The sequence below is a fragment of the Canis aureus genome, chromosome 27 (genome assembly GCF_053574225.1).
Source record: "Canis aureus isolate CA01 chromosome 27, VMU_Caureus_v.1.0, whole genome shotgun sequence".
Taxonomy (NCBI): Eukaryota; Metazoa; Chordata; class Mammalia; order Carnivora; family Canidae; genus Canis; species Canis aureus.
In genome coordinates, this window is record NC_135637.1 from 11,970,283 (window position 1) to 11,995,537 (window position 25,255).

General features: G+C 41.0%; 1 protein-coding gene, 1 long non-coding RNA gene and 1 pseudogene across 9 annotated transcripts in view; 2 read left to right on the forward strand and 1 right to left on the reverse strand.

Moving 5' to 3' along the window:
- Positions 1–526: 526 nt before the first annotated feature.
- Positions 527–2,736, reverse strand: LOC144299484 (uncharacterized). Its single transcript, XR_013366190.1, has 2 exons — positions 2,632–2,736; positions 527–1,254 (listed from the first exon to the last, which is right to left on the reverse strand). It is a non-coding gene; the product is annotated as an uncharacterized LOC144299484 (long non-coding RNA).
- A 287-nt stretch (positions 2,737–3,023) lies between these two features.
- The window catches only part of TCTN1 (tectonic family member 1), a 37,728-nt gene continuing 15,496 nt past the window's right edge, over positions 3,024–25,255 (forward strand). For 3 of the 8 annotated variants that reach the window (XM_077875592.1, XM_077875591.1, XM_077875590.1), the window contains exons 1-7: positions 3,024–3,316; positions 7,651–7,771; positions 14,268–14,398; positions 15,752–15,903; positions 18,056–18,143; positions 19,818–19,927; positions 21,398–21,424. In XM_077875592.1, the coding sequence (XP_077731718.1) occupies positions 3,097–3,316; positions 7,651–7,771; positions 14,268–14,398; positions 15,752–15,903; positions 18,056–18,143; positions 19,818–19,927; positions 21,398–21,424 (849 nt within the window). In that variant the 5' untranslated portion in view covers positions 3,024–3,096. Of the gene's footprint in view, positions 3,317–3,577; positions 3,597–7,650; positions 7,772–13,860; positions 14,038–14,267; positions 14,399–15,751; positions 15,904–18,055; positions 18,144–19,817; positions 19,928–21,397; positions 21,425–25,255 lie in introns of those variants that run through there. The other 5 variants (XM_077875589.1, XM_077875593.1, XM_077875594.1 and 2 more) reach the window with 5 other exon arrangements.
- On the forward strand, positions 22,833–23,601 carry LOC144299847 (U6 snRNA-associated Sm-like protein LSm2 pseudogene; annotated as a pseudogene).

A 25,255-nucleotide genomic window follows, 5' to 3' on the forward strand; every position in this document is an offset into this window, starting at 1 on the left:
AGTTTAATGTCATTTATTTTTTACACAATAATAATAAAAAGGAATGGATTGTTGACATAAGCAACATGGATAGATCTCAAAGGCATTAGGCTAAGTGAAAAGCCAGGCTCAAATGGCTGCATACTGTATGATCCATTGATGTAACATTCTGGAGAAGGGAAAACCTTAGGGACAGAACATAGATCACTGTCCTAAAGGCCTGGGCTAGTGGGAGGGGTTTGGGGGCGGTAAAATTGTTCTATATCTTGATTGTAATTGTGGTGGCATGATTGTATGTGTTTGTTAAAACTCATAAAGCTATACCAAAAAAGCTGTACATTGATGCATAAGAAAAACCTGTATGGCAAAAACTGTACACAAATTTATACTGTATATAAACTATCCCTCATGAAACTGACTAAAAAGAAATATGGAGGAAGTATGGCAAAATGTCAAATCTGATCACAGTACAGTGTTCAGTGGTGTTCTTTTTAGTAACTTTCATTGTGATTGAAATGTTTCAATATGCAAATGATAAAACCGAAAGTTATTCTTAAAAAATCCAACTAGTTTATTGGAACTGCAGTATGGTCTATTAATAGGATGCAGGTTTAAAGTTGTCTGGCAAACAAGGAATTCTTATTTCATTCTTGTGAGTGTCTGTGACTATATTTATTACTTCATTTCAGAAAAGGTCAAACTTGTAAATTTGAGAACTTCCAAGAATGTGAAGTCTGCTCAAATAGTCTTCCTGTCCCAATAATGTTTCAGAACAAGAATAGTGCCTGGTGGTTGACTGGGCACATGAAGAATGGGAAGAGGAGAGAAGCTGAGGATTATCTTCTTTTCTCCTGGGTGTTGATTTAGAAATCAATTACTGGACTGCGCACTTCAGTCAAAATGGTAGTCAATCCTTTATTCTCACACAACCTTGATCTCTTTGTAGTGCTAAGTAATTCCTTTAGAAACTTGATGGTTCTGCCTCCCTATCTATAAAATATTTGGCTAAGTTGAATAAAGATAGGAAAAACTGGATACCTAATTATAGACAGGTTAGAAACAAGTTCACCCCAAACTACACCAAAGACCAAGACAGTGGTTAATGCTGCCTTAGAAAGTCAGCCTTAGCTATTTTTCCACCTAGCCACTCCTGTCTTTGGATTTTTAGGCTCCTCATATAAGGCAGCTTCCAAATGCAGAATTCCAAAAAGCTGAATTGTCTTTATTCCTCCCAATGTTGGCACAGGCTGTAAGGAATTGAAATCGCCAATAATCCTAGAGAAACAGATGGACATTTTTAATCACAAACGTTTATGCACAACTGAAATGATGCAGTTTTAGATAAGATATGGAAATTGATATTGGTTTTCCTTGTGTCCTTCCATCCTAATGAGGGAACCTAACAAGGGCAAGGCAGAAAAAAGGGAGAAAGATGAAAAAAGCCTGGCAGAAGTGGTCACCTGTGAAGTGAAAAGTTTCAATATTCCCAAGATTTGCAAAATGGATCTGAGTTAATGTAGCCCTCCTTTCAACTTTGCAGGATGTCATAAAATTACCTTTGGGCAACCTACCAAGTGTTTGAGATTGGACAAAAAGGGTGGTGAGATGATTTCCCAAACCATAAAATGAAAATGTGAGTCAAAGGATTCTTCATCAAAGTTTAATCCAACAGCCTAATTTCAAAATAGAAAAAAAGACCAAAAAAAAAAAAAAAGAAAGAAAACAAGACAAAGAGATTCACAGATATCAAGGAATAGAAAAGGAAGTAGTACCTGGAAGTAAAGAGAAGGTTTATAAAAACAATAAATCCTGGATTTAGAAGTTACGAAATAAAGGTTTGGGAAATACAGTTTTGTTTGTTTTTTTAAGGGAAGCATTACATCAGCTGTTAAAAATGGTTCAGAATTTCAGTCAGATGTTAAAGCAATCCTTTGTAGAAAAAAAAAAAAAAGGAACTATCTGTAGTATACCTTTGATCCAGTTATATTTTTCTACGCTTTGTCAGGTGTGCCAGAGAAAGGTGCTCAAGCTGCCACTTTGATGATTTAGCTTTGCTATATAAATAGGTATATGTATGTTTTGGCATTTTTTCTGAATTGGTAAATGTGTTTCTTGAGTAAATACCATGACATTTCGATTTGACATGTGCTTCTGAATTGTAAGGAGATTAAGTGTCAAAGATAGCTAGCATCCCTCCAATGGGGTACCTTTATAAACAAGCCAATGTAAAAAAAAAAAAAAAAAAAAAAAAAGCCAATGTAGATTGGAGGCGCTTTCCTAACTTGTGGTCCCCAGGTCATTTTATAGAGTCATATACAGTTTTTTTTTTTTTCCTTTAAAACGTATATATCATTTTACTTAATTTTTGTCAATTTTTTGTTTGTAAAAAAAACTTGTGTTCATTTGTCCCCCTTATCACAGCAGGGTGAATAGAAGTTGTCTGACGACCTCCTTAGATCTGGCCATCTACAACAAAAAAAGGCAAAGCTAGTGTTGACAGTGCGTGACAGAAAATTCAAGGACGATGAAGCGCTCTCTATGCTCTTTCGATAGTAGCTTTAGGAGATAGGATCCCAAATTTCCGTCCCCCTCACTAGTTTTGTCAGGACATTTGTTAAAAATATGGATTCCTGAACACTGCCCTAGACTTACTGAGACAGGACCTGGAAATACGCAAGCACTGCAGTCTGTTTGGAAACCACCGCGGGGATTCACAAGTCCTTTGCCCCGACACAGCCCTAGATCCGAGGCCCTCGTCCCACCCCGACTCCGCCCGGTCCCGGTCTCCGTCCCGCCTCCGGCCCCCGGCCCCACCCCCGGCCCCCGGCCCCACCCCCGGCCCCCGCCCCCGTCCGCCCCACCTCCACCCCGTCCCCTGTCCCCACCCGCCCCACCTCCACCCCGTCCCCTGTCCCCACCCCCACCCCCACCCACCCCCGTCTCCGCCCCTATCCCTGCTCTCGCTCCTAGAGGCCGGTCTCGCTCAGGCCCCGCCCCCTGCCCCCGCCGCTGCGCGCGGCCTGGTGGGACCCTTCCCGTAATGCCCCGCGCCAGCCCGCCGCGGTTGCCAGGCAACGCGCGGTCCCGGCAGCTGGTAGCGTGGGGTTCCGCGGGGCCATGGGGCCGCAGGGCCTCGCGCCGCTCCTGCTTATGCTCCTGGATTGCTGGGCCTCCGTGAGCGCCCAGACCAGGGCCCCTCAGCCTGTGACGACGGAAGGCCTCAACTCTGCGGAGGCGGCCCGGACGACTCTGCGACCCGCCTTGTCTCCTAGGCCCCCTGGAACCCCCAAGGCCCCCGTGCCATCCTCTGGCCCCAGGCCCACCCCGGTCACGGACGGTGGGTACCAAGTGGTAGTTCTAGGGATCCAGAATGATCCAACCTGGAGCAGGTAGCCCGGGTGAGGATGTCCTAATGAGAGCGAACGTTAACTGAACACTGTACGCAGGCAGGCATTGCTGAGTATTTCGTGGGCCTTAATTGTCTCAGCAACCGGTAGGGTAGACCTCATTGTCCCTTTCATACGGAAGGGAAAACCGAGGCCCAAGAGAGCGTAGGTGGGACAATATAAAATCTATAAAATTACTTCCAGTGGTCCTGGACAACATTAACGCTTAAGGTAATAAATGCACGAGTCGTTGCCCCTTTGCAGCCAGCGACGGAAATTATGTAAATCCAAAGTTTCTGGGCAGTTGTGGAAATGGAATGCATTTAAGATGTGTTGAACTTTTCGTTTATCAAAAAGAGACGCCAAAAGTCTAGTTTACTAAATGTGACTAGGCCCTTTTCTGTTGACTCGAATTATGAAACCCCAGGATGCCTCCTGTGTTGAGTTGAAGGTGTGAAGTTATGGGGTGAGGGTTTATGCCCACTTAGGGATTCATCATGAGGGATAATTAACCTCTTTCTTAGAAAGTGGTCTAATTCTGGAGTTGGACATTACTGAATATTTTATAATCGGATTTGACATGATGACTTGGAAGGGATAGCTGTGACCCTGAGATACTCCGAGTGCAAAATTTTGTGAATATGCATTTTTCTCGATGACGGTTGTTAGCAGTGAGCAGTTTCTCAAAGGGGTTTGTGATCTCAAAAAAAAACCCCTTTAGGTCCTCTGACTTAAAAAAATGTCCTCTAACTCCAATAGGTATGCACTATTTTTCCCCCTTAGTAAGAGAAAAAGATCTTAAGTAAGGCTCAGTATTAGTAAATAGAAAACTCATCCTCGGGTGACCTCCTGGACTCTAGGATTTCAGTTCCTGAATCATCATTTCTCCAAAGGGCCTCCTTTTTAAATTAGTGAGGAGTAAGTATAAATGTATAAGTAAAAGTATAAATGAGTGAGGAAAAGTACAGAGAAATACATTTGTATCTTAGTGTATATAAACAAAGCTTTTATATCGGACTTCGTGAATTAGTCAGGGGAAGTAAATATGTGATAAATGGGGACAGATGATGGCATAGTATTCGATATCCAAAATTCTCCAAAGTTTTTGGACTCAGTTGTCTTTTTATCCATTTAAGTATTCCATCTGTTTATGTGATTTATCCCCAAAATGAAGCTATTCTTGAATCATTGTTATTAGGGCATGTGTTCAGGGCTGTTTTTCCAGCACCAGGAGAGGGGATGAATTTGCACTTCATCTTTTTTTTTAAAAAAGATATTATTTATGAGAGAGACAGATAGAGAGGCAGAGACACAGGCAGAAGGAGCAGCAGGCTCCATGCAGGGAGCCAGATTTGAACTCCATCCCAGAACTCCGGGATCACTCAACCACTGAGCCACCCAGGCATTCCTGCACTTCATCTTCTTAAAGGACCCCTCTTAAGACCCATGAAAATAATAATAGATGACAGCTGGCATTTATTAACTGCTTACTGTATAGCAAGCCCTGTGCTAAGCTTCTGGTTTGTAATGTATCTCATTTAATCCCTTATGATGTGGATTATCCCCATTTTTCAGGTAGGTCAATTCCTTGCTTGATATTATAACACAGTCTTGGCCTGAGTTGGAACAGGGGCTCTGAGTGGATAACTGGACACACTGTGCTGGATGGGTTACAGGTGGAAGAGAAAAGTGATAATTTTCTTCTTGATCTGAGCTCTGTTCCTTAGTGTCTTTCTCTAGAGCCAGGCATGTCCATGTTAAGAGGTGTAGAGGAGCAGCTGAGTGCTACTTAGAGCCTGGGAGTGCTCAGTAGACACTTGTTGGCAGATTAAGGATACTCACATCCCAGAGAGGGACTTTTTGGTTTTTTCATCCCTGAGTGTAGTTATTAAACATGATTGCTTTGTCCTTACTAGTCTTAGAGCTACTTAAAAAGGTTCTGAGTTCTGAAAAATCAAAATTGTAATTTTAAACACATAAGGCAGGGAACCTAAACACAATTTTTTAAAAAGATTTTATTTATTTATTCATAGAGACACAGAGAGAGAATGAGACGCAGAGACACAGGCAGAGGGAGAAGCAGGCTCCATGCAGAGAGCCTGACGTAGGACTGGATCCAGGGTCTCCAGGATCACGCCCCGGGCTGCAGGCGGCACTAAACCGCTGCGCCACCGGGGCTGCCCTAAACACAATTTTTTACGTTAGCATGCACAAGTTGATTTTTCATTTTACTAAGCACGTAAAGGAGCACTTATCTAGAGGTAAGTATGTAAAGTTCAGGGGGAAGACTTTTGTGTCTCAGATTAAGAAAGGATTATGTAGGGCAGCCCAGGTGGCTCAGCGGTTTAGCGCCGCCTTCAGCCCAGGGCCTGATCCTGGAGACCTGGGATTGAGTCCCACATCGAGCTCCCTGCATGGAGCCTGCTTCTCCCTCTGTCTGTGTCTCTGCCTCTTTCTCTGTGTCTCTCATGAATAAATAAATAAAATCTTAAAAAAAAAAGAGAAAGGTTTATTTATTGGCAAAACCTTCCTTTTTGTATTCATACACTTCTTTCCAAAATATTTTACCTTTATTGAGCAATGGTTTTGTAAAGCTCATTTTTATTGTGAAATAGTTCATACGTGCAAATCAGAATGCTGTATAGACTCTACCAGCATTTGCTTGAGATCCTTGTTTTGCATGAGATTATTGTTTTGAAAAAGGAGACATAAGACTGAAGCTTGATTTTATTCTCTCCTTCCTAGCAATAATTACTACCATTAATTCAATATTTTTATTTTTTAAGCTTTTATTTTATTTTTTTTTTACTTTATTTATGATAGTCACACAGAGAGAGAGAGAGAGGCAGAGACACAGGCAGAGGGAGAAGCAGGCTCCATGCACCGGGAGCCCGATGTGGGATTCGATCCCGGGTCTCCAGGATCGCGCCCTGGGCCAAAGGCAGGCGCTAAACCGCTGCGCCACCCAGGGATCCCTATTTTTTAAGCTTTTAAAAAAATTTTCAAGATTTTATTTGAGAGAAAGCAAGAGAGTGCGTACTTAAGTGCAGGGAGGGGTAGGAGAGGGAGAAGCAGACTCCCAGCTGAGCAGAGAGCCCCATGCCTGGCTTGATCCCAGGACCCTGAGATCATGACCTTAGCCGAAGGCAGACACTTAACCAGTTGAACCACCCATGTGCCCCGGCTCTCTGGATTTTTAGTTCCCTATTTTATTTTATCAAATGGGGGAAAAGACCCTTTTAAAGATGGAAGAGCTTAATGATAAACCCTGGGTGGCTCAGTTAGTTAAGCCTTTGCCTGGGGTCCTGGGATCAAGCCCCATGCCAGGCTCCCTGCTCAATGGGAAGTATGCTTTTTCCACTCCCTCTGCTCCTCTGCCTGCTTGTGCTTGCTCGCTGTCTCCCAAATAAATAAAATCCTAAAAAAAAAAAAAAAAAAAAAAAAAAATCCAGAGTCACTATTATTAAAAATTAAATGTGTGGGCACCTGGGTGGTTCAATCTGTTAAACGTCCAACTCTTGGTTTGGGCTTAGGTCATAATCTCAGGGTTGTGAGATTGGACCCCTCTGGGGGCTCCGCCTAGGGTATGGAGCCTGCTTAAGATTCTCTCTCTCTCTGGCCCTCCCCCCCTCCTCAGTGCTCTCTCTCTCTCTAAAAAAAGGAAAAATGTTGCAAAGATTTCTATCCCCCTTATGCTTTATTGTCTAAATTACCAAAGATATTTCCAAAATGCCAAGTACAAAGCACCTGAGCCAATTTGATTCTTGGTCAATAGTTTGTGAATGTGGGCTCAACTTCAAAGCCACAGGTGATACTTGAAGAGAGAAACAAGTTTGAGAACTCTTGATTCCTAGTGGCCTTCATTGGGCTTTTCCTCTGAATCAGAATCTCCACAGGAGGAACTTGGGAATCTGTTCTATTAGACCAGTGGTTCTTACGGTCCAGTAAATGTTTTAGCATGCTGGTTCTTAAGTTATCAGCATCACCTGGATAGTTTTTGAAAAACACAAATGCCTGGGTTTCATAGCTTACCAAATCAGTCTTTATAGGTTGAGCACAAACAGAAATTTCCTAGTGAGTCAGATGATTAGCTACTTTGGGGAAATCTCAGATTAAGAAGCATCCAAATGGACTAATTTTCACTTCACAGGTTTTCCCCAAAGTGCAATAGGAAAAATAAAATGGACCTTTTTATGAAATAGACTTTTGGTACTTTGCAGTGGCAGGGGGCAGTCACACCCTGCTGATGGTGAAGTTCTGCATCCCACCTCTTTTGTTTCTATAGTTGCTGCTCTGTGTGTCTGTGACCTGACTCCAGCACAGTGTGACGTCAATTGCTGTTGTGATCCTGATTGCAGCTCCATGGATTTCAGTGTCTTTTCTGCCTGTTCAGTTCCAATTGTCACGTAAGTTTGTAACGCATGCAGTTTTGATGAAATTGGACCGAGATTATAAAAAATCTAGGGACAAAAAGTGAGAAATCTTCCAGGCTGAAAAACCCAAACCTGGTTTCCAGTATTTTGCATTAAGAAGCCATGCTGTCCAAACCAATATGTGGAAGAGTATCGCTCCCTTATTTGCATCCAGCCAGATGATAGTGCAGGGAAAAAAGAAGAGAGGGTATACTTTGTTAAGAATATAAGGAAATCTTTGTATTCAGAGATTGAATTACATTTCACTCTGATTTGTAAACAGATAATGTGCACATTTTTGTGTAAGTGGACTAGTCTCATGTATATAGCCTAAGGTGGAAAATGCAGTTGAATTTTACAGCTTTTGTTGTGGACATAGTACTTGTAACAAAAAATTAAACAGGAAAGCTTTGTTTATACTTTTCTGATACGTAAATCTAGGAATTCTCACAGTTCACACTGTATAGGAGAACAGTGGAAAAGGATATTCCCAGTTGATTACAAGGTAAATAATATCTTCTGAATGATTTGTTTCTTGTAATTCAGATTTCAAAGCTCTTTGAAAAATACAGCACTTAAAAGAGGTTAATTATTTGGAATGGGACCAAATAATATTCAGAGATAGCCACCTCAAATTTAGACTTGTAGCAAATTGTAGCAATTGATACTTAATAGATTGAATGCTTTTTGGAAGTACAATGTGTTTTTCCCATAAGAAACTATCTTTTTTTTTTTTTTAAGATTTTACTTATTTTGAGAGAGAGAGAAATAGACAGTGCACACATGTGCACAAGCAGGTGGAGGGGCAGAGGCAGATGGAGAGAGAGAATCTCAAGCAGGCTCCATGCTCCATCTTACTACCCATGAAATCATGACCTGAGCTGAAACAAGAGTCAGACCCGTAGCTGACTGACCCATCCAGCTTCCCCTCATGAGAAACTACCTTAATGACCAATGGGAAATTGAATCTGCTTATAGTATTGTAAAAATGTTTGGAGAATGGTATGTTGTAATTAGATTATTTTTCTGGATATCTGGACTACTGAGTGGTTCAGTCTTTGTTAGAAATCATTCTGCTTTTCTGCCTTAATAAGTATAAGCCTGAGAGTCAGATTTTGGCTCCATTGGAGATCATACTTTAGAATGTCATTTTTTCTTGTATTAGTCAATACCAAATTTTAGATATAAACTATTTAGAATGTGGGTCAGCAAGCTTTTTCAGTAAAAGGCCACATAGTAAATATTTTAAGGTTCACAGGCCAGTGGTCTCTGTTGCAACTTTCTTACCTCTACCATTGATGAGCAAAAGCAGCCATGTAAATGAATGGACATGACTATCTTTCAGTAAATCTTTATTTATAAAATTAGGTGTGGTTTGTGGACCTCTGGTATAGAAGTTAGAGCTGAATCCATAGTGCCCTCAAGAAAGGACCTCATGATTTCTTTTTTTTTTTTGAGTTAGTTTTGCTTATGACTTTCTTCTAAATACGAAGCATGGAAATAATGAAATTAAAATTAATAATCCCAATTAATTGATTATTCTCATTATGTAGGTTCTAATTCATGAAAGGCTTGTTTACATCTGCTAAACTGTCAACAGCTAATCCTATCATCTAATGATTTATAAATTTATTGTTAAGATTAGTGGATTAATGTCTGTTTTCTTCACTAGATGTAAACTTCATAAGAGCAAGAATAATATCCCTTATGCCCCTAGTGCCTAGCGCAATTTTTGCCACATAGTTGGCCCTCATTAGAAGTGAGTTGAATCGGGGACGCCTGGGTGGCTCAGCGGTTGAGAGTCTGCCTTTGGCTCAGGTCATGATCCCGAAGTCCCAGAATCGAGTCCCATTTCAGGCTCCCTGCATGAAGCCTGCTTCTCCCTGTGCGTGTGTTTCTGCCTCTCTCTGTGTGTCGCTTATGAACAAATTAACAAAATCTTTAAAAAAAAAAAAGAAGGAAGTGAGTTGAATCGATGAATAAAATTTTCCCCTCCACCCCTAACCAACACTCTGGTATTTTTCTTGGCTTCTCTACCATTGTTTTCTCAGGCAGACAAGTAGGCCAGAACCTGGAGGCTACCCTGACTCCTGCCTCCCCTTTCCCTTCTCCCATCTAGCCTTCTTTCATACCTTACCATACCTTCATGAGCACCAGGATTATAAGGTGGGCTAGGTGTGTAGCCCTGCCCTCATGGAGCTCACTGAGTAAGGAGTGCAGTAAGGGAGATAGAGGAGTGAGTGACAGTTCTGCCCCAGGCATGGAGACCACTCAGAGGAGTGGCATCTAACCTGGGCAATTGGACTAGGGAAGGCTTTCTAGAAAAGACGATCTGAGTGGGTCCTGAAGGACAGGTAGAAATTGGCCAGCATAGTGTCAGAGGAAGGCATTCTAGGTTAAAGGAGCCGCATGGCAGAGTCTTGGGGGTGAAGGAGTATGACTGTTGCCTTAACTGCTGGTAGCTCAGTGTGGTGAAGCTAGAAGGAGAAGGAGGCTGAGAAGAGTGTGCGACAGTGGTAGGGGTCCAAGCCTGAGAGGTTTTCAGTGTATGCTGAGGGGTTTGGATTTTGTCCTGAATTCTGCAGGGCATCAGGGGGTGAGGCGATTCGATTCCCATCTTAAGCAGCATGAATGGCCTTTCATTCATTCTGGTCTCCCACCCACCCAGTCATTGGCCTTCATCCAGGGGAGAGGATCTCACAGGAGAATCTGGGACCCTGTACCCCAAAGAGCCAGTCTTCTGAGGCCCTGGGGGACTTCATACCCCCAAACCACTGGTGGCTCTCCTGCATAGTACCTCCTCCTCCTGGTATAGTCTCGAGGCTGTACAGTCTAGACAGGGAGCTCAGAGGGATGCCCTCTCTGATCCCATCAAAATTTACTCCTGGATCCTCCTCAAAGTCTTGTCTTCCTCTGAGTTCCTTTCATCCCTGTCCCAGGGTTGGGAGAACCCATTTCCAGTAGGAAGCTCCATGAATGAGTCTTGGGACACAGGTGCCAGCTAAAGAGGTTACCAAAACCTCAAGGTCAGTGGTCACAGGGGCTAAGCCTGGTAGCAGGGAGCCGAGTAAGAAACTGTTGCAGATATGGATGAATAGGTACTCTCCTCCCCATGACTAGAGAGATACACAGAACTGATACTGATCCACTGTGCAGGATTTGAGAGTGGGCAGACTGGAAGAGGAAGAGTAAGGAGTCCCCTTCTAAAAAAAAAAAAAAAAAGGAGTCCCCTTCTGCTGCATTCCTTCAGCATTGCCTGCATTCCTGCAGCATTTCTGCTGCATTGCCCTTGTGTCTGCCCATTCCTACCCCCTCTGTATAAGCTCACTCATCATCTTGTCACTCACTTGCTAAAAAGCCTTTAGAAGCTCTCATTACCTACAGACTCCTTCCTTAGCTTGGATTCAGATCCATCCCCAAACTCTTTCAGATCCTTTTTCCTACTAACCCCCATCTTGAATCCTCCATGCAGTCTAACTTTGGTACTCAAGAGTTTTCTAGACCCCACCAGAACATTACCCATCCTTGGCCAATGCCATTCTTGCACTTGATTAGCCATTCCTTCTCTGTCTGACTCGTGCACGTCCTTTAAGACATAGTAGGCCTCATAAATTTATCAGTGCTAGATGTTTTCTCATAAATACTAATATTTTTTCAAAAATATTTTTATGGGGATCCCTGGGTGGCGCAGCGGTTTAGCACCTGCCTTTGGCCCAGGGCGTGATCCTGGAGACCCGGGATCGAATCCCATGTCGGGCTCCTGGTGCATGGAGCCTGCTTCTCCCTCTGCCTGTGTCTCTGCCTCTCTCTCTCTCTCTCTCTCTCTCTGACTATCATAAATAAATAAAAATTTAAAAAAATATTTTTATGCCCACAGTAATGATTAATATACCATTAGACCTATACAGGGCTTTTCGAAAAGTGGTCACTTTAGCTTCCTTATACTGTAGCAATAATCATCAAAAAACATAATGGAAATAGGTCTTATTCATAGCACTCAATAGAAATGTCACATAAGGGGATGCTTGGGTGGCTCAGTGATTGAGTGTCTGCCTTTGGCTCAGAGCATGATCCTGGAGTTCCCAGATCGAGTCCTGTACCCTGTTCCCAGTGGGGAGCCTGCTTCTCCCTCTGCCTGTGTCTGCCTTTCTCTGTGTCTCTTATGAATAAATAAATAAAATCTTTTTTTAAAAAGTCACATAAGAAGTGCTCAGAATTTATGTGAAGAAAACTTGAAATAGACAAAACATTTGAATAAATGGAGAGATAGTTTATGTAATGGGATGGGAAGAATCATTATATAAGTAAACTAACTCATAAAAACTTAATTTATAAGTGTCGTTCCAGTCAGGGAAGGAGTAATGTGTCAAAAAGATTCTAAAATTGGGATGCCTGGGTGGCTCAGCAGTTGAGCGTCTGCCTTCGGCCCAGGGTGTGAACCTGGGGTCCCGGGATTGAGTCCCACATCGGGCTCCCTGCATGGAGCCTGCTTCTCCCTCTGCCTATGTCTCTGCCTCTCTCCTTGTGTCTCTCATGAATAAATACATAAAATCTTAAAAAAAAAAAAAAGATTCTAAAATTCATCTAGAAAAATAAATGTGAGAACAGCCAAGACCTTCCATTATTGAACAAGAAGAGCAAACAATCAGGTTTTAAACATTTGTAACATTACAGTAATGAAAATAATGTGTATTGTTTCAAGATAGGTAGATCAGGGGAAGAGAATAGAAAGACCAACAATCAGTTATGCCTACTGATTTTAAAGAAGTATCATGTATTTTTTTCTTATTTATTTAATGTATAGTAAATATGGTATTTTACAATGAGATAAATTCAGTAAATGATGTAAGATAACTATTGAAAAATAAAAATGTTAGATTTCTGCTTCATAGCATTATACCAAAGTAAATTACCAATAGATCAAGGAGTGAAGTGTTCAAAAAATTTAATGAAAAAATGGAAAAACATAGGTAAACATTTGTTAATCTTGGGCTAGGGAATGTCTTTTAAGCATAAGCCCACAGGCAAACCACAAAAGGAAAGATTGATAATTTATTAAAAAAATTAAAATTACTAGATGACAAACACCGTAAAATTGAAAGGTAGCCAAACAGAGACAAAATATTTACAACATATGATACTCAAAGGGGATTCTTAAAACTGGATTCTCACAAACCAATGAGAAGACAAACATTCTAATAAAAAATGGTCAATAGATGTGAAGAAGCACCTTACTGAAGAAGAAATACCAGTGAGCAATAACTATATGGGAAAACGTTTAAGCTCCCTAGTAAATGAGAAAATTCAAAATAAAATGAGATAACAAATTTTTACCTATGAAATTGGCAAAGGGTAGAAACTGGATAGTATCTATTCTTGGCAAGAGCACACATCTTTCCTTTTTGGAGGGAGATGTGACAATAGGTCTTAGAAGTCTTGAGCAACACATCTAACTTCTGACCCAGCAACTCCACTTCAGGGAACATAGCCCAAGGAAATAGCTGGAGACATTCATAAAAATATATGTGCAAGGATGATGTTATAGCATTATATGTAATCAGGGAAAACTAGAAACAACCCAAACTAATAGCAGAGAATTGACTGAAACATTTAGAGTATTGTAGTAAGTTGGTATACAACGAAGCCATTTCATATAATATTGTAAAAACATATCAATGACTTGGGAAATATTGGGCAATACAGATTGAGAAAAGGCTTTATAACAGTAGATGGGTTATGATCCCTTTTTTGTTACATCTCTATCTCCACACCATATTTTTTTAAGACTTTATTTATTTGACAGCAAGAGAGCACAAGAAGGGGGAGCAGCAGAGCGAGAGGGAGAAGCAGGCTCCCCACTGAACAGAGAGCCTGATGCAGGACTGGATCCCAGAAACCTAGGATCATGACCTGAGCTGAAGGCAGGTGCTCAACCGACTGAGCCACCTGGGTGCCCCTCCACACCATGTCTGTATCAAATTGATTAGAGTTTGTCAAGTCTGGGATTGGTTGAAGTCTTGACTATATCCTAACTTCTAAGCCCCCAGATTTCTAGATGACTTCACATTTTCTGATTTTCATAGTCCTTTGAAGACTGCTTTATTCTAAAGACAAGGAATTTTGGATCCATTCTGGTTACTTACAGACAACCTGAAGTTCTGCAAAATTTTATATGATTGATGTGTCAGAGTTTACAAGGTTCATTTACATCAAAATTATACCCTGATCTGTATTCCGTACTTGACGAGATTTCCTTAAAGGTTTGTCTTAATATTTTACCTTTTAGAGGAAAAAGTTTCAAATGCTAAACATTTTAACACCGAGTAAACTAAATAAAAATGGATTGAAGTCTAACATCACACTTTCATAAATATCTTCCATGTAGTTGTTAACACAGTACAGTTCAGGCATCTGACAGTTTTTAAATAATCTTGCTAAGATTGTGTGCAAAAGCCTTAACAATTTTGTATTATTATTTTTTAATTTTCAGGGGCGATAGTCAGTTTTGTAGTCAAAAAGCAGCCATCTATTCATTGAATTTTACAGCAAATCCACCTCAAAGGATATTTAAACTTGTTGACCAGATTAATCCATCTATTTTCTGCATTCATATTACAAACTGTAAGTATTTGATGGTGATACCCTTTGAGAAGCCCTGGAAAGTTTTTTCTTTAAAAAGTTGTTATATGGAAAAATGTCTCATTCAGGTAGATTTAAAGCAATCAGTTTAAAGTTTGACTAAGGTGCATCTTCTGAGGGCATTTCACAGGCTACTGCAAGTAACTTTATAGACCTATGGGCATGCACATTTTCTTTAAAACTAATGTGCTTATGAAGTTGTCTTTTGAAATCTCATACTTCTTTCTCTGGTGTTTACAATATGTAGACACACATAGGAATCTAGATTTATTTAGGTTATACATATATATATATGTATGTATGTGTGTATATATATATATTTTATTTCCTCTTGGTTCAATGGTTAAAAATCAGGTTCAGCTTTGGTTTCAATTTCCTTTTTTCTCTTTTATTTTTACTAAGAATATTTGCATGAAAACAGGATCTTTATTTTTATCTGAGCATTTAGCTCAACTAAGTGTTTAGATCCAAAGTACCTGTAAGTGTAAAATGTTAGCAAGATATCTAAGATGAGAATTGTATTTATGTTTCATCAATTAAGCTTCATCATCTTTTCAGATCATCTGTATATTTTGAATTTGTTCCCTTCAGTTGAAAACTAGGCTAATGCTCTGCAATTTCTTTTTTGTTGTTGTTGTTGTTGGCAGGGAGAGAGGAGAGGGGAATGGCAGAGGGAGTGAGAGAGAATCTTAAGGAGGCTCCACACCCAGCACGGACTTGGGGCTCAATCTCACAACCCTGAATCATGACCTGAGAGGAAATCAAGAGTAGGACGCTTAACTGATTGAGCCACCCAGGTGCCCCAGTGCTCTGGGATTTATAATCTAAAGTAGTGACCAGTCAGTCATTGTTAGGTTCTAGGACATAACATCAGGCAAGTGAACATACCAGCCCATTTTGTCCATCTCCTGATATGTTCTATACACAGCACATCATTCTTCTGGGCTTTGATTTGGAGGTGGTTGTGTAAAGACAGAAGCAACATCTGTTGTCCCTGTGGCCATTTGCAGAGAACTTTGCCTTAGAGGTTAATGCAGGAGGCTCCTCACTCTGTGAGCTGGAGAATGATTGGCTATTATTGGCTTCTGTTGTGCTATTTGCCTGCAGGCTTTAGAAACCGATATTTCTACGCTGTTAGAGAAGCAGGCTGAGTCTGGAGATCCTGTTTATTAATAAGATTCAAGAAATTTTGGGTAAAGTAAATATGGAAAGAGACACAATTTTTTTTTCACATCAGCCTTAATACTACTAAAAACTGTTTCCAAAATATTATTTATATATATATATATAATATACATATTGTATGTCGTTTTAAAATACCCTTTCTAAAAACAGATAAACCCGCACTATTCTTTATTAATCCGGAAGAGCCTGATGAAAATAATTTTGATAAATTGATGGAAACATCTGAAGGATTTTCCTTGAATTCAGAATCAGAGCTTTCTTTCACAACCCAGTTGGACACTCCAGATACTGCTAAATATAAGGTGAGCCAAGAACTTGAGTCTACTCATCCTGTTGTAAATATCTTGTCCTTGTAAGTTAGTTTTTCAGTATGTTCTCAGCAAAACTGGCTTCCCCAAGACAGAATTCACATTATAGAGGGAAAAACTTAAAGTTCATGCCTAGAAACCGAGATCACAAAAACGAAAAATGAGTCATTGATTTCTAACATAGGGTTTAAAGTTGTCTATTTTTTAATAAGCCTGCATTTGTCTCTGCAGAATTCTTTGTGCTTCTTCACCTCAAAAAATGCAGCAGAGTGCTTGAGTCATGCTGCTGGGGACATGGAGTGGATTGGTTGGGTGCCTGGTCCTCTTTTCAAAGCTATATTTAGTTTTAGAGACTTTAGGAAGATGTGTGCTATTTTATATCTATTCATTAGTAAACTTTTAAATGCAATATACATTAACTTTGAATAAGCTTCAGATTTTTCAGAAGCATCTTTAAAGAGAAGTAAAAAAGCATCCTATGCTAATTCTAAAAGTTAAAAGTTATGGAGGTACATAGGATGGAAAGGCCCCTATGGGAAAGGCCCCTATTTACAATGTGCACTAAAATGCGCATTGTAAATCACTGTTAACAGATTGGTGTATATTCCTTATTTTTTTTTTTTAGATTTTATTTATTCATGAGAGACACACGCAGAGGGAGAAGTGGGCTCCCTGTGGGGAGAGCCTGATGTGGGACTCGATCCCAGGACCCTGGGATCACACCCTGAGTCAAAGGCAGATGCCCAACCACTGAGCCACCCAGGCATCCCTATTCCTGATTTTTAAATGCATCTATAAAAATATATAGTCTTGTGTAGAAGTAGAATTTATAGTTATCTACATTGTTCTGTAAGCTTCCATTTTTATTCAGTGATGAATTATATGCATCTCCCCATATCAAAAAAAAAAGTTAAAAAGTTAAAAGTTAACATTTCTTGAGCATTTTCCATGTGCAAGCTTTCCGGACATTACTTCACACAACCCTGAAAGAGATACATCATTGCCCCATTTAACTGATGAGAAAAACTTCCATATAGGAAAGTAACTTGTCAGAGCTAGGATTGGAGCTACATTTTAGTGATACAAAGTATCCCTTCTCCATATGTATCGGCATTTATTATTGAGCCATTCTATTATGAACAGATATTTGTTTCTAGTTTTTGCTATTCTAAACAATCCATAATGAACATTCTTATAGATACTTATATCTTTGATTGAATCCTGAGGATATCTTCCTATAACTGGATTAACTTGGCCAAAATGAATGGAGATTTAAAATATCCATATCAGATTACCCTCTAGAAAGATTACAGGAATTTAAAGTCCCAGGTCTAGTGAAGAGGATGTTTCCCCATACCCTTGTTGACACCAAAGCATTTGGATACTTTTTGAGAAAATTGGTTGTACAATTTTGGACAATAGCTTTAAATTTTGGATACTTTTTGAGAAAATTGGTTGTACAATTTTGGACAATAGCTTTAAATTTTGTTTTGAATATTGGAGAAAGGTTTCATATGGTTTGGTTTGGGGAAAGAAGGCCAGTCCGTGTTATGATTTTAATGTGTACTGTATCTGTTATTTAAATAATTATTGCTAGTAAAAAATAATTACCTCTTTCCCCCCTGTTCCTGGCCACACAGTTCCTGTCTGCAGAGGCAGACACTAAGTCAGCTTTTTATATAACTTTCCAGAAGGATTCTGTAATAAAAAAGCCTGCAAGGGTGCCTGGATGGTTCAGTTGGTTAAGCATTCAACTCTTGATTTTGGCTCAGGCCGTGATCTCAGAGCTGTGAGATCGAACCCCAATGTCGGGTTCTGCATTCAGTCGGGAGTCTGCTTGACATTCCCTCTCCCTCTGCCCCATTTCCTGCTCTCTCTCTCTTTCTAAAATAAATAAATGAATCTTAAAAAAAAAAAGTCTGCAAATACAATAATATGCACACATACAGGAACATACATATATCCTTCAAAGAAAGGGATGGGGCAGCTGGGTGTAAGCTCCATGCTGTCAAGGACCATATCTGTTTTTTGCTCATCGCTGTGCTCCTGATGCCCATAATGCTGCCTGGCACATGGTAGGTGTCCAGTAAGTGTTGGATGAATGCTTTAATAGCACCATAATAGCTTGAGGTTGGTCTCTTTACAGTATGGGGTTCATCTGCAGACTTCAGATTCATTCTTGAGATTTCCCTCTCCCCTTACGTCATCTCTGTGCACTGATGATAACCCTGCAGGTAAGACAGTTGGTATTTTTCTTTCTCTCTATAAACAGAGTTTGCTCTTTGTTTAAACTTATACTAACCATAATTATGCAGGCTTCATAACTAGAAACAGTCTTAGAGTTGAAAGAGACCTCAAGGATTATGTAGGTCAGATTCACAACCACATCTTTTATGCCATATGCAATCACTGCCTTGAGCACTTGTAGTGATGGGGACCTCACTACCTGAAACTAGCTCACTCAGTTACCTCTTCCAGTTTCTGGAAGGTTCTTTCTTCACTGAAGCTAAAGTTTGTTAATAGCTAATACTAAGCACTTACTGTGCCTTTGCATGTGTTTTTCCATTTGACTGTCACAATAATCCTCCGAGGTCAGGTCATTCATTTTTTAGGTGGGGAAATTGAGAAATATTCAGTCTCTTGTTCAGGCTTGCTCTGGCAGTAGTGGAGTGGGGATGTAGCCCACATAGCCACCTCCCATGGGACCTGCTTGTCCTTTCAGGAGTATCATGGAGTCTGTGGAGTAACTGTCTTGGCAGTGGGAGGTAGCAGGCATGGCATTCCAATCCTTAAGGCAGCACTGCTGTGAAGAAGCTAAGTAGTGTATGGTGGCATGTGGCCTAATGAAACATCATCTCATGTAGGAACAAAAATGGATTCTGTTGAAAAGACACTCAATCTTTCTTGCAACAGGAACAGAGAGAGAGGCAGAGACACAGGCAGAGGGAGAAGCAGGCTTCCTGCAAGGAGCCCAATGTGGGACTGGATCCCGGAACCCCGGGATCGTGCCCTGAGCCAAAGGCAGACGTTCAACTGCTGAGCTACCCAGGCATCCCAACAGGAATAGTATAAATTAAAACCAAACTGAGATACCATTTTCATCTAATAGATCAGCAAAGCTTAAGAAATTTAGGGCTCTGGAGAAGTAGCACTCATCTATGTAGCTGGCAGGACTGTAAATTGGTACAACCTCTGTGGAGAGCAATTTAGCAATATGTATCAAAATTGCAAATGCATATGCCCTTTGACCCATTGTTCTGCTTCTAGGAGTTGGTCCTACAGAATCTCTGGCCCACATGCAAAATAGTAGATTGCAGCATTGTTTGTGATGGCAAAGCCAGAGACAACTTTAAGTGTCTATTAATGTAGAACTTGAATAAATTATAACATATCTATAATAGAATACTAATTATCCCTTAAAAAAAAAGAGGATGAGGGATCTCTTCATGTTCTAAGATAGCCTAAACTCCAAGATACATTGTTCAGTAAAAGAAAAAAAAGTGAAGTGTAGACTATATAACATGTATTTGATTCTAAAAGGGGAAAGAAATACTAAAAATATATATACACACATACTTTTATTTGCATAGAATATTTCCAGAAAGCTACACAACAAACTTGTTGCTGATTATCTCTGAGGATAAGCAGTTGTCTCTGGTGGTGGCTGCGGGGATAGATGCGAGGAGACAAGGATTGGAGGAAGAGTCTCTCAATATCTTTTTGTGCCCTTTGAATTTTGAATTGTGTGAGTGTATTACCTATTAAAAATATAATTTCAAGCATATTGTATATCTGTATTTAAATTATTTTATGGTTTTACTTAGACTACAATTTTTTCGTTACCATTGGACAATGGAAAAGTTTCTTCTCCCTCATTTTTTTTCCCTTGGGAATGTTATGATTTCCAGCATTTCTAGTGAACCAAGCTGTTAAGTGCACCAGAAGGATCAATTTGGAACAGTGTGAAGAAATTGAAGCCCTGAGCATGGCTTATTACAGCAGCCCTAAAATTTTGAGGGTAAGAATTATTTTGAAGTGAAACTTATTCGTCAGATTTGTTTTCTGTTCTTTGCACCCTTTTAAAATATGACAAGTATAAAAAAAATATGACAAGTATAGAATAATTTCAGTACATGATTGACAACTGAAGTTTAAAGTTTTCTTCTCTAGTACTTTGGTATACTGATATCAAAGATATTGAAAGAATCACTTAAAATAATTTTTATTTTTATATAGTTCATATTTTGCTTTTATTCATTGTTTTGTTTTTTGGCTTTCATTCATTTTGATGAATAACCAATAATGTCTTTCTCCTGAATAAAAAAGACTAATAACTGAAAACCGTAGAAATTATAAAAACATCTTAATATCTATGACCGTAATTATCATATTAGCACCAAAAAGATACCTCTCTGAGAAACAGGCCAGAAAAGAAAAGAAAATCTACTTTCTGGTTGGCTGATGAAATAAATAGGAAAGAGCAGGCAGGAAATCAGTTCTTTCTGGTTGCAGTGACTGAAACCTGAAGGGACGAGAGAGGCCACTGGCCCATTTGGCGGATAGCACGGAGGGTTATGAGAGGTGAAGGGTTTTTCAATGATGGAAAACCATTCCATTATTGTGAACCTCTACCTCCTGATCCTTATTTTTGGGGGAACAAGAAAGGAGTAGAGTGGTCCATGACCTCAGTATTCATCTGGGTTGCAGCCTTCAGAATCAAGTTTAAGCTTTTCCTCTCCCTTCACTTTCCCTCTTCCCCTCTTCTCATAAGTCAGGTACATAGGCCTGTGAATTCTTCCAGTTATTTGACTTCTCCTGGTGGTCTCAGAAATGACTTCTCTGGTGTGCAGGCACACCTCTTCCAGAACAGACCTCCCCAGACGTGTCTACTCAGCCCCTTTCCCAAATCTTCCTTTGGCCCCGTAGGGTGTCTTGTGATGAGAAGTGAGGCTGGGGGAGATGGGGATGGAAAGTGAAGGGAGGTTGTGCCTTTGGAAAGAGTGCTTGGCTGTGTTGGGGAGGTAGGAGCTCTCCCTTGAGGGGTTTCGGCTAGAGGTAGGAAGAGCAGTTAGGAGGTAATGGAAGTGGCCTGGGCCAGCGATGGTGGCCTTCCAGTGAGGACAGGTACAGGAGGGTGACCAGAAGGCTAGGAGCCATGTCCTTCCCACAGTGCTGTGTCACTCGTGACCATGTGGAAAGTCCTGAATAATGATACTGAAGCATGGAGGCATCTGAGACCAGTTCTGTGAGGCTGGTCTATTAAGCTTCCAATCTGAAGGAAATGAATATAGAAGGAAGACATAAAATTACCTCTTTGATTGTGACATAGATAAATAAATATGTAGGTGGCAGGTCTTGATTAAGAAAATTGTTTTCCTCTTTATGAAGTCTTTAATAAGAAAATTATGCCCTTTAAACTGTAGTCTGAAAAGGTAATAAAATTGCTTCTTTTCATTGTATTTAACAAAATTTGTTTATTTTTGTTTAGGTACCTGGTTTAAGAGCAAAGGCAGAGGTAAGAGTATTTATTTTTTTAAGATTTTTATTTATTCATTCATGAAAGACAGAGAGAGAGAGAGGCAGAGACCTAGGCAGAGGGAGAAGCAGGCTCCATGCAGGAAGCCAGATTCAGGACTTGATTCCAGATCTCTGGGATCATGCTCTGAGCCAAATGCAGACGCTCAACCACTGAGCCACCCAGGTGTCCTGGTAAGAGTATTTCTTGATGGAAAGTAAGGTAGTTTATAATACACTGTCTTATTCCTAAGCCCTTTGAAATGAATACACTTAGGATTACAAGGATACCTTACTGTCAGTAACAAAATCATTTGCCAAAAGGCAAGCAGTAATGGAATAGGGAAGCTCCCTAGTAGCTAACCCTTTTGTAGTTACAAAAGGGGCAGATGTTAAAATTCTCTGTTTTTGTAGTTGGCACTTTTTCATATTTAAATGGCATAGCTGTCTTGACAGACAATGGGCGTGATTGGTTTCTGTGCTTTCCCTGGCATATCTTGGGATATTCTTGGTCTCTTGTCTGGAGAGCTGGCTAGCTCCCAGGATGCCGTCTGTGCCCGTAGACAATAGAAGTATCTTGCCCCTGAATGTCCACACCTGTGTGGGGGCAGAACATTCCCGGTGTAGCTTCAGGGGTTGAGGTGTGCATGGAAGTTCTGTTGTAACCCAGCCGGAGGTTCTGTTGTAACCCAGCGCAGAGGTTCTATCAGGCTGTGATCAGGTGGCCAAGGTCTTCTGTGGTTATGTTAGAGCAAAGGAACATGCATCTACCCCTTATTTTTGGGTCTGTGAATACAGTTCCCAAGGAGGCCGAAGGCAAGGCCTTGTTACAGTCTTTCAGAGCTCCTGGGATTGGCTACCCTTCGTTCAAAATTCAGCTTTGCCATTATTTTCTCAAGTGACATGTGCCTCACTCCTCCCAGTTGTCCAGTAGATGGTAAGTGTCTGCCCCAGAGGCCGATGTGAGGCTCAAGTGGGAGAATGCACATGACGTGCTCTGTGCAGTGTCTGGCACTCAGGCTGCACTTGGGGCAGTGATACCTACTGTAACTGATTTCATTAAGTCTCAAGATACAAACATGTGTTTAAGATAGACATTTGGAAGGAAATAGTCTTGTGACTTTGGACTTCACACTTCTGTGTGTGGGCCTGGATTTCCTCATCTGTGAAGGTATTTTCAAATTTGTTTTAGTTACAGAGCTTTTTCAAATATGATCTCAAGCAGAACTCTCCCCAGTGTGTAATTTGGATTGAATCCAAAGCCCCTGGTTGGAGCTGGGGTGGGACCCAGAGCCCTCCACCTGCTTGGCCTTCCCATCTCTCTCCTCTTTGGTCCTTCTGAGGAATTCTATGGATCCTAGGAATCCAGTTTGAAAACCATATAATAGACTAGCTCTCAAATACCTCTAACCTCTAAAAAGTGCTTTGTGGGTTGCCGCCGGCCCCAGGCCCGCGGTTCCCGGCCCTCGCCTCCTCGGTCCCACTGGCGTCCCGTGTCTCGAGCGCCATGCTCTTCTATTCCTTTTTCAAGTCCCTGGTGGGCAAGGATGTGGTCGTGGAACTCAAGAATGACCTGAGCATCTGTGGAACCCTCCATTCTGTGGATCAGTATCTCAACATCAAACTAACTGACATCAGTGTCACAGACCCTGAGAAATATCCTCACATGTTGTCAGTGAAGAACTGCTTCATCCGTGGCTCAGTGGTCCATTACGTGCAGTTGCCGGCAGATGAGGTGGACACACAGTTGCTGCAGGATGCAGCGAGGAAGGAGGCCTTGCAGCAGAAACAGTGATGGTTCCTTCTCCCTTCCCTTTCCCTCTTCTGTTAGTGACCTTTCACCTCAAGTCACAGCCTGGGATTCCTCCCTCCCATATTTGAGGGGGATTTTTTTGGTCTTTTTTTGTTTGTTTTTTTAAAGAGTGGAGGCTTTTTCTTTAAGGGATGAGTGGATGAGACTATTAATAGTGGGGAGTAGCTCTCCTCTGTTGAGGAGGGGACGATAATAGGCTGGGGAACTGCAAAGCCTGCCTTGTCCTCAGCACCTGCCTTTCTCACTCCTTCCCTGGATATGGCAGGAGAATCTCCTAGATCTCTCCAGGGCAGCATGTGATTCATTTGGGGGATGGAAGGAATCTCTCCCGCATCGGGAATAAACTTATGATGCACAAAAATAAATTAATAAATTAATAAATAAATTAATTATTTTTTAAAAAGTGCTTTGATTCTACCATTCAAAACTTGAACTGTCTGTGGGGGCAGCAACCCTCTCTGCCTTAATCATGATATATCTGTAGTGCCAAGGGTGGTGCCTAGTAGGTATTGGGCACTCAGTGGGTTATGTGTTAATTGAGTGAATGCTTAGGTTCAGTCAAGCAGGGAAGACCTATTGTGAGGATGATGGGTGTTATGGAAGGCATGTACTGTGTGCCATACAGTAAGTCCAGTGCATGTTTGAAGTCTGTTAGTTGTCTCAAATCAGAGATTTGCTTAAAGTTTTTTAAAAAAGCAACTTCTAAGATTTGTTAGATGCTCAGGAATATAAAAATTGGATCCAGGCTTCCCATTAAGTGCAGCCCGTTAGGATTGCCTGGGATCAGTTAATATCTGCTGAACCATCAATGAAAGATGAAGTTCTGGCTCTATAATTTCAGTAAGTATCTGCACAGGGTGGTGTGGGAATGGGATATGACCCGATAGGACATTCAGAAAACCAGGGTAGGCCTACCATTTTCACTCTCTGACTATCCCAGTGGCTGTACCAGTGCAGCTCTTGTCACCTATCCTCATCCGTCCATCTTTCCAAAGCTTGTCTAACCTGGACCCTGTGGTGTCTGCCAGTCACACCCACATACCACCCAAACGGCTCCATCAGAGGCTGGTGTGGAAGGAGGTACATTTTCTTGGAACGACATATTATTGCTGAACCAGGGATCAGTAGGTTCAAATAAAGGGACCCAGGATTGTCTGAGGACGTACACTGAAGAGCTCATGGACTCATAGCACGGGACTCCCTATGTAACTTTTACATAGAGAGGGGCTTGTTATGTGGAGGGTGTTGTGATTGGGGTGGCCCTTCTGCCACTCTTGTCACGTGACAGCTTCCGAACCATGTCACATTCTTAGAGTTTGACTTATAAGGATAGTTACAGGTCTTCTTGGTCATAGAAGCAGACATGTAAGAACTACTTATTTATCTATAAAATGATAGTTAAACACTTAGTAATTTTGAATTCTAAACAGCATGGTACACGATTGAGGGCAAAGTTCAAGGCAATATAAACAACTAGATACAAGGTAGATTCTTTCCTGAACAGTGGTTTCTAAGTGCTGACATTTAGCACAAATGTCAGATTTGTCACACAGTATGAAGAGGCCCAGCTCCCTAGAGGATTGAATCATTTAAAGGATTGCTTGCTGCTTGTCACTCTGCTGGCAATGGCCATAAATGAAAGATGCCCTTTAATAGCACCGGGTTATTCAGAGCTTCCTGATTCTGCTTGAAAGATTTGTCTTTCTTTGTTTTCTCTTCCAGTGATCCCACCACCTAGTGTGTATGTGTGAGGGTGTGCGTAGAAGTTGTGCATGAATTGGGTCAAGCATATATTCAGGTAGGGGGGTAGGGATCAGGGGGTTGTGTCCTGGGACTATGGAGAACATGCATCTGTGTGTATAGGGCGAGTGCATTTATTGGTAGGAGCTGTGCTTTGGAGGTGAGAGTACATTTACGCATGTTGGGTAGTGTGATGGAGTTGTGAGTGTGTGTGAATGTTTGAGATGTAATTCACATACCACAAAACTCAGCATTTTTAAGTGTACAATTCAGTATTTT